At 37.8% G+C, this 9,690-nt stretch overlaps 1 protein-coding gene across 1 annotated transcript; it reads right to left on the reverse strand.

The window, feature by feature from the left end:
- Positions 1-2,736: 2,736 nt before the first annotated feature.
- LOC148549931 (uncharacterized) lies at positions 2,737-4,193 on the reverse strand. Its single transcript, XM_088495855.1, has 2 exons — positions 3,345-4,193; positions 2,737-3,123 (listed from the first exon to the last, which is right to left on the reverse strand). The coding sequence occupies exons 1-2, from the start codon at positions 4,191-4,193 to the stop codon at positions 2,737-2,739; spliced, it is 1,236 nt and encodes a 411-aa protein (XP_088351981.1).
- Positions 4,194-9,690: the final 5,497 nt, after the last annotated feature.

A 9,690-nucleotide genomic window follows, 5' to 3' on the forward strand; every position in this document is an offset into this window, starting at 1 on the left:
AGGGGGATCGTGTGTGTGAGCGGATTGAGGGTTCGTCATATTTCTATCTTTATTCTTGTTTGTTGACTAAGCTGGGTGTCCGGTTCCTATTTACAGACTTTGAGTGTGGTGTTTTGTTCTGGTTGAATTGCGCTCCTTCTCAGTTACATCCTAACTCCTGGGACTTTGTCCATGCCTTTGAAATTTTAATGGATATTCTGGAACAACCTCCTTCCCTCAGGGTATTCTTCTCCTTGTTTCAGTTTAAGGGAGTCAGGCGGGGTTTGTGGGTGAATCTTAGTAGCCATCCTCGTCGTTCAGTATTTTTTCTGTATAAATCCTCTTATAAGGATTTTAAGACAATGTTCGTCAAGGTTAGAAGTGTTGAGGATGGATTTCCTTTTTATTTGAATGAATTCTTAGAGGAGAGATTTCCTATTTCTTGGTTTCCTGAGCCTGTCCAGGTGCTTGATGTTGATGATAGGGTATCCGATGACAATGTTGTATTGGAATTTTTATTAGAGGCGTTGGATTCGGTAGGGTTGTTGTCTGTTGCTGAGTTGTTGAAGTGGGATTCAGATAAGGAGGCGGTTTTGGATTATTTAGGTAACTGGTTTTGATATTGTTTTTTGGTGTAGTGGTATTGTCATTACTGATATTCGATTTTTTGTGATTTTGTTTGCAGCTGAAAAAGCCCCCACTATCACTACTGCTGGGCTAAAGTCGTTTTTTAGTCAGAGGAAGAAGAATGAGAAAGAAGGGTCGACAACCAATGTGGGTAAGGAGGGTGGTGTTGCTGCTCAGGCCGAGGTTAAACATCGTCCGAAAAGAAATAGAGTAAAGACTCGCGCCGAGGTAGCAGAGAGTAAAGAGGAGAATTCTCCAGCTTTGCCAATTGTGGAAGCTGCGTATGAATCTCAAAAGAGGCTTCATGCTTACCGCGAGGATGACAACATGAGGTCCTTATGGTCGAGGTTCTTTCCCTCTGCCACCCTTGCTGATGAGCTGTGTCGCTTTCCTGATGATTCCAAGATGATTGAGGAAGTTGGTCGGGCTGGCACTAGCCATTTTCTTCAGGTATCTCCACTCTTTTTGTTCATGTTTCGCCTTCATTTGTCTTACTACTTCTTTTTTATCGCAGGTTATTGGAGCTCGGATTGTTGCCATTGGGAGGGCTCAGGAGCTTGCTGTCGAGTTTGAGGTGAAGGATTCTCTTAATATTGCTGAGTTGTCTTCTGCTGTTCAGGAGAAGGAAAAGATGATTGTTTAACTTTCCACATCTTTGAAGGGAAAAGAGAACGATCTTGCTAAGGAAAAGCGCCTTCATTCATTGGTTGCTGAAAATAACAAGCTTCTGAAATCTGAGAATGGTCAGTTAACGGCCCGAGTGAAGGATTTGGAAACCGAGGTTTACGAGGCTTTTGCACAGGGTTTCGAGAGGGCTAGTGGGCTTCCTCTCAAGTTCGGGTTCTGTTTCCTGAGGTTGACGCTGATAAGCTTGATGCGACGAAGATCATTGTTAATGGGGAGCTGATTGATGATGAAGCTGACAAGCAAAGTAATAGTTCAAGTATTGGTGATAAGATAGAATGAGGACTGTCTTTTTATTGCTTTGTTTGATATTTTGATGTATCTAAATGTTGCTGGTGTTTTGGGGATTTTGTTTTGTTTGATGTTTTTGTGTAATTTGACTGTTATGACTTTTTCCGAGTATGAAGCTCGGTTCAGTTTCTTTGAATAAATATATGCGTATATATTTTGATTAGCCGTGGTTTTTGTAAGTTGTATGATAGTCACCATGGACTATATTCGTTTGCTAAAAAGATGAAAAAGATTATTATGTTATTGGATTGATGGGATATGGCGTCCGGCCTCATTAAAACCCTTTTGAGTAAAACCCTATCTTATTGGGATAAAACCTCAAAATGGGAAAAAGAGTACCTTCATCTACTTTGACATACATTATGATTGAAATTTCCTCAAAGAGGATACATTCCAGTTTCCTGGTACTGGATCTCCCAATAACGTCTCTAGTTGGTATGCTCCTCTACCGACCACTCAAATGATTCGGAACGGGCCCTCCCAGTTTGCTGCTAACTTCCCATGTGTTTGTGGCTTCCTTGCTTCCTCTGTTTTTTTTAGGACGAGCTCCCCACTTTCAAATGTTCTGGGTATAACTCTTTTGTTGTGTCGCTTCTGTATGAACTGCTTCATTGCTAGTTGCTTTATTATTGCTATCTCTCTTTCTTCGTCAACAAGATCTAAGTCTGTTAGTCGTTCTCTATTGTTTTTGCTTGCATCGACTAGTTTGAACGGGGTCTCTCCTGTTGCTGATTGTACTGTTGTGTTATAGCCCCAGAGGACCTCTGGGATAAGGTCGGGCTATTCGCTTTTTACGTCGTCCAACTTCTTTTTTAGGGCCTGCAAAATAACCCTGTTAGCTTATTCTACCTGACCATTTGCTTGAGGATGTTCAACCGAACTAAAATGATGCTTTATATTGAAGTTTTGTAAAAAAGTGGCGAGGTTATAGTCTGTGAATTGTCTTCCATTGTCAGAGATTATTTCTCTTGGTATGTCGTAGCGGCATATAATGTTTTTCCAAAGGAAAGACCTCACCTTTTCGGCTGTAATTCGTGCAAGGGGTTGTGCTTCAATCCATTTTGAAAAGTAATATATTGACACCAAAAGGAACTTTACCTGCCCTGACGCTTTCGGGAAGGGGTCGAGAATATCTAATCCCCATCTGTCGAAAGGTCAGCTTACCTCTAGGGTGTGCAATTTCTCGGCAGGTGTTGTTGAGATGGCGGCGTATTTTTGGCAATTGTCACACTCCTTTACTTTGGCAATGCAGTCTCTCTTTATTGTTGGCCAATAGTACTCTGTTCGCATTATCTTGGCGGATAATGCTTGGCCACCAATATGATTTTCGCATACTCCTTTGTGTGTCTCTGCCATTACTATTTCGGCATCGTGTTTGCAGATGCATTTTAGGAGAGCTTGTGATAATCCTCGTCTGTAGAGATTATCTCCTACTGCTATGTAGTAGCTTGCTCTTCTTCGAAAGGGCTGTGGATTTTGTTCCTCCCTTAGGATGGTTCCTGTTTTGATATACTGGAGAAAAAGTGTTCTCCAGTCTCCTTCCTGTGTAATGCTCAAAACATTATTTAATTCAAAGCTTGGTTTTTCAAGTGTTAATTGTGAAAGTGTTGGTGTGTGTGATTGTGGCCTTGTTGTTGCTAAATTAGATAAAACGTCGCTCTTGTGTTTTGTTCTCTGTTCACATGTAGGATTTCAAACTTATGAAATTTTAAAATAAGATCCTTTGTTATGAGCCAGTATTTTTCTAACAAAGGATCTTTTACCTGGAAGTCACCTTTGATTTGCTGGACGACGAGTAGTGAATCACAATATACCGTGAGATGAGGTATTTGTAAGTCCTGGGCGAGCTTTAGTCCTGCTAGAAGAGCTTCGTACTCTGCCTGGTTGTTGCTTGCTGCAAAGGAGAATTGTAATGATTGTTCGGCTATGACCTGTTCTCCTTCTTTAAGTGTTATGCCTGCTCCACTTCCGTCTTTGTTTGCTACACCATCTACATAAAGTTTCCAGGTTTGCTTGTCTTCGGTTGTTAGCTCAGAGATGAAGTCGGCTAGTATTTGCAATCTTGGGGTTTTCCTAGGTTGATATTGTATGTCATATTCGGAAAGTTCAACGGACCACTTTGTTAGACGTCCAACAAGCTCGGGTTTGGTTAAAATCTGTCTCAACGGTTGATTTGTTCTGACTATTATAATGTGGCTTTGGAAATATTGCCTCATTCTTCTTTCTGTTGTGACCAAAGCCAGTGCGAGCTGTTCTATCTTTGGATATCTGGTTTCTGCCGGTTGTAGTATTCTGCTGACGAAGTACACCGGCTTTTGTGTTTTCCCTGTTTCAGAAACTAATACCGAACTTATGGCATGGTTAGAAGCTGATAAGTATAAAAATAACGGTTTACCGAGTTCTGGTTTTTGGAGGATTGGTGGTGATGGCAGTATTTGTTTGAGCTCTATGAAGGATCGCTCGCAATTGTCTGTCCAGCTGAACTTTTTGTTCTTAGAGATTGTCTGGAAAAAATGGTATGATCGGTTTGCTACTGCAGGTAGGAATCGTGATAATGCGGTAACTCTTCCTGCCAGTTGTTGTACTTCTTTTATTGTCTTCGGGTTGTTCATTTTAAGGATAATCTCACATTTTTTCTGAGTTCGCTTCAATCCCTCGTGAGGTCAGCATGAACCCGAGGAATTTCCCTCCTTGAACTCCAAATGCGCATTTTTCTGGGTTGAGTCTCATGTTATATGCTCGGATCTGTTGGAAGACTTCTTGCAGGTCATCACAGTGTGATCCTTGTGCCGAGGTTTTTGCTACCATGTCGTCTACATATATCTCCATATTTTGTCATATTTGATGTTGGAAGACTTTGTCCATTAGTCGCTAGTATGTTGCTCCTGCATTCTTAAAGCCAAATGGCATAACTTTGTAACAAAAATTTCCGTATTCTGTTATAAAAGCCGTTTTGCTTTGATCTTCTGGATGCATAAGGATCTGGTTATAACCAGAGTATGCATCCATGAAGCTTAGGCTTTTAAATCCAGAAGCATTATCAACTAGTTTATCAATGCAAGGTAAAGAATAGGCATCTTTTGGGCAAGCCTTGTTTAAATTTGTAAAATCGACACACATGCGTCATTTACCTGAGTTCTTCCTTACCATTACCACATTTGAGAGTCATGTGGTGAAGCGAAGCTCTTTGATGAAGCTAGCGTTGAGGAGCTTCTTGGTTTCTTCAAGGGCTGCTTTCATTTTTTCAGTTCCGAGGTTCCTCTTCTTCTGGGCGATTGGTCTGCTTGTTTTGTCTATGGCGAGCTTATGGCAGATTACATTTGGATCTATTCCTGGCATATCTGCTGGTGACCAGGCGAATAGGTCGGCGTTGTCTCGGAGCACTCTTATTAACTTTGCTCTCTCCTATCCTTCTAATGCTCGGCCGATATAAGTAAACTGTTCGGCCTTTGTTGTCAGGCGAATCTTTTCGAGTTCGTCTATTGGCTGGGGTCTTTCTTGGAAATCCTCCCTGGGATCCAGTTCTGCGAGGGACAATACCTCGGATGCGGTATGAGTTGTTTTCGTCTCCTGGTTAGCCCTTGGTTCCATGCTGGTTTTCTTCAGGCTGGCGTTGTAACATTGTCGAGCTTGTTGTCGGTCTGAATGTACCGTTGCTACTTTGTTGTTTTGTACCTGAAACTTAACACACAAGTGTAATGTAGATACTACCGCTCTGAAGTTATTCAGGGCGGGCCTTCCGAGAATAATGTTATAAGGGCTAGGACAGTCAACTATGAGATATTGGACGTGAATAGTTTTTGACAATTGGGGGTCACCCATGGTTGTTTTTAGCCATATGTGCCCTTTTATTGGGGCCCTTTCTCCGGAGAACCCAACTAGTTCTCCTGATGAAGGTTGCATAGCTTTTTCAGATAGTTGCATTTTTATGAAGGTTGAATAAAATAATACATCAGCACTACTACCTAGGTCCAAAAGGGCCTTTCTTACCAATAGCTCTCCAGTTTGGATGGAGATTACCACTGGGTCGTCGAGGGTTGGGCCTGTTGATGCTAAGTCGTCTTGATTAAAGGTTATCAGTGGCTCCGTTGTGTTGTGTTTTGTTGGAGGTATTGTTCCTTCAATGGCTAACATTGCTCGGTAACTTCTTTTTCGGGCCGAGCTTGTTTCGGCTCCTCCTGCGTATCCTCCTGATATGCAGTTAATGATTCCTCTAGGGGGTCTGGTGTTGTCCATTTCCCTTTTTCTTTCTCCGTTGATCGTTCTTCTGGCTCCTTTTTGGTTTCCATGATTTTCCGTCCTTCGACATATTTGTTTAGGAGTCTTTGCCGAGCTAACCTCTCCAACAGGTCCTTTGCTATTACGCATTCGTCTGTTGTGTGTCCGTACTTTTGGTGGAAAGCACAGTGTTTGCTTCTGTCTACAAATCGTTGATCTTGATAACTTCCTGCTCTCGCGGGCGGTTTGATTATCTTGGCGTTGAGGATCTCCTTGATTATGTTCTCCCTTTTTGTATTGAATCTGGTGTAGGTGTCGAACTTTGGTGTGAGCTTGAAGGGTTTCTTTTGTTCTTTGTTTGATCATTTAAAGGTCCTTTCTTCCTCCTTTCTAGTTGGTTGTTTGTCCGTCCTCTGTGCTTCGCGGAGCTCTTCGATTTCCATCTGTCCTGCAGCCCTTTCTCGGAACTCCTCCAATGATTTGGGTTTGGTTATTGCAATTGTTTCTCGAAACTTGCCAGGTCGGAGGTCGGTTTTGAGCGCATGTAGATGGACGGCGGGGTCTAAGTCCGGGATCTCCATGGTGGCTTCGGCAAATCGGGTTAGGTAGTCTTTTAAGCTCTTAAGTTGTCCTTGTTTGATTGTGCCGAGGTAATCTAATCCGTCCACGTATATCCTCGATGCGGCGAAGTAGTCAATGAAGGACCTTGCTAGTTCTTTAAAGGAGGAAATGGTACCTGCAGATAATTTAGAGAACTACAGTAAAACAGCACCATCGAGGTAAGTTGGAAAAGCTCTGCAAAGTATGGGCTCATTATTAGCGCCGTTAAAAACATCATGGATTGAAATTTTTTAATATGAGCCCGGGGGTCATTAATCCCCTTGTATGGCTCTAATGACGTAGGTAACACAAAATTCTTTGGCATCTGAAAGTTGGTGATCTCTTCTGAAAAGGGGTTGTCTAACGTCAGTTTCTCCTTTGGTGGGGTGATGTTCAGAGGATCCGTGTTTCCCGAAGCTGAGCTTTTGGAATTACCCTCCTCGTTTTTCCCAGCATTATTATGGGTGGTGAGCTCGGCTATCCTTCGGACCTCTGCCTGGAGTTCTGCTATCTGAGCCAGAAGTTCGGCTTGGGTGTGGTGAGGAACTCCATTACTGGCCATATCGGAAGATCGGAGGCCCTGCGAAAAGAAAGGATACAGAACTGGGTAGGAGAAATAGTGGGGTTAGATTAAATTCCGGCCCCACGGTGGGCGCCAAATATTCCGTCCTTATGTTGCCGAGGTATAGCGACTCCCTCTGTCAACAGCTATGTTCAAGTGGAAGAGGTATACGTCGGCTGAGTTGGAACACCACGGCGGGAGCACCTACAAAAAGTACTCCGACGCAAGTAAGAATGTGAGTTATGAGAGAATAAGAGAAATAAATCAGAGTGAGTTCTGTGACCTATTTTACTCCGTGATTGTCTATTTGTTTATATAGGCGTCAGAAACTGTTTAATTGGAACTTTTTTAGGGATTCTCCGTATTTATCGAGGTTATCCTTGTTGATAACATTAGCTTTGTCAGTTGGGATTCTGAGCTTTGCATAACTCTCCTGGATTTGGCAGGTTTGTTACTATTTGATTCTGCTTGCCAAAATATACTCTGTTGACCGAGGTTTTACGCTACGTATCAATATTCTTTTTAAGAACCTATATATAAGTTTATCAGAAACAAAATTACAAAAAATTATTTAATGCTTTATTTTCTTTAAAAAACTATTAAGTCTACCCCAACACTTTTGACAGACATATTTCTCTTTATCAAATTTTAATTGATTCCAAACATTATTTATACTAAAAAGTTTTCAGTAATCATAAGAAAATCTTTAATATTTTTCTTTGCAATATCTCTACTACTACACAAGATTTGTTTTGGTCTGCTTGTTATATTATTTAATGGCATTAGTGCACTTCTTCAGACTTCCAAATAAAAACAAAGCGTTATTAACAATTTTTTTGGTTTGACAAAGATATCGACCTGTTAGTTAAAGGATCACGTGAATAATAATAATAATAATAATAATAATAATAATAATAATAATAATAATAGTAATTAAAGGAACAATTTTTAACATGCACGATTGCCCTTTTTTTTAATGAGTAAAATAATAAATAAATTTCTTAAGAATTTACATTTCGAACATATTAGTTTTTAAAACAAAATACTAATATAAGTCTTTTACGATAATAAACATGAATAAGTTAGTTTAAATTAAGACTTTCTATCTTAATTATAGAGATTAATTTAAAAATAGTATATCCATATATTTACTATCTTAGAGAATTTTATTGATATTTTTTTCTTTAGAAATTAAACTATCCAAAATATAAATTCTCACAAATTTTTTTATCACTTTACTCTTTTTTAATATTTATCCATAAATTTGATTGTTTGGCTCCATGGAAGTTTATATGAAATTAGATACTTCTTTCCTTCAGTAACCCTATTGTCGGTAGCAAAATCAAGTTCTAGTGCAAATTGAAGTTATATTATGTTTTATAATGGTTGTTCCCAGTTATTGTCCAAGTTATTACTTGTTTATTGTGATCTTCATTTGAATGAGGGGTTTCATTATCAATTTTGCCATCCCTAATTATCATTATCAACAATAATATTATTATTTTTTTTCAAGTAAAATAACATTTGTTAATGTATTAGACAAATAAAATTATCCAAAAAATACTAATAGTGGAAATGTAGAGTGATATAATATATTGATCATAATTGTCCTGACAAAAAACAATAAACATAACACCATGGGCATGATAATTAGGCGGCTCCTTTTTATTTATTGTTTTATTTTATTCATTTGTTTATTTGTAAAATAGGTGTAAAGTGTGTAACAGGAGATAGTTTTGCCAGCTGAGATTTTAGGTAATGTTCTGCCGAATAGAGAACAGCACACAAGCTATCATTTTCCCTGGTCTTGTCTCTTTGATTATTACATCTCATGTAACAATAATAACTTGCTATTGTGATGATATGATAATAATTCTATAACTATCCCAAAACATTGGTGTTAGGGGCCCCACCTACGTAGAGAATAGATGTATATATTTGTTTCTCTTGTTATATTTTGTTTGTTCCACACTAAAATATAAATTATTTTTTTGAGTTTGAAATTAAAAAATTTATTTTATTAAACTTAACATATAATAATAATTATGTTATTAAATTTGATCTAGTATCGAAATAAAAATAAATTAAATAAATAACTCAATTCAATATAAAAAATTATAAACAGTAATAAGTTTTGTGCCATAACCAATAAATTAAATTCTAAAAATTTAAGCTTAATTTTTCAAATATAAATAAAATTAGCAGTGAGATTTCTTCAAAAATTAGTTGAAATAAAAATATATTATCTATCTAGCTATTAATATTCTTTATTTTAAAATTATGCAGTACTTGTTTATTTTAACACTTGAATGATCTTGTTTATAAAAAACTATTTTGGTTAAAAAACTTTTTTATGACATAAATATTGTAACACTTGAAGTGTATAATTGAGTGAAAGATAATGAATATTTGATTAATTATTTAAGAAACTATATACAACAAGGAAAAAAGATTAGAACCAATTTTTTTTATCAATCAACAATTAGTCAATATTTTTTTCTTTAAATCTTTCTTTCTCTTCCTCTAAATCAATTCAAACTCTTAATCCTTACTTGTTTATTATTTTGTTCGTTGATTGTTGCTTTATAAAAATTGATTCTCTAACAAAACCGTAAAAAAGTTGATATTTAATCATGTTCAAAAACAAAATTATAAATTAAATTTTCATAATTTTAGAATATACTTTTCAATATACATTATGACAAGAAATATAACATTGTGTATAAAAT

The sequence above is a fragment of the Arachis ipaensis genome, chromosome B8 (genome assembly GCF_059453495.1).
Source record: "Arachis ipaensis isolate K30076 ecotype BB chromosome B8, ASM5945349v1, whole genome shotgun sequence".
NCBI classification, from domain to species: Eukaryota; Viridiplantae; Streptophyta; class Magnoliopsida; order Fabales; family Fabaceae; genus Arachis; species Arachis ipaensis.

Bases quoted from the DNA above. Each gene is read 5' to 3' on its own strand.
- LOC148549931 (XM_088495855.1), bottom strand. From the start codon at position 4,193: ATGAACAACCCGAAGACAATAAAAGAAGTACAACAACTGGCAGGAAGA. The intron at 3,124-3,344 runs GTAAAAGATCCT...AGCATTACACAG, and splicing joins AAATCAAAGGTGACTTCCAG to GAAGGAGACTGGAGAACACT.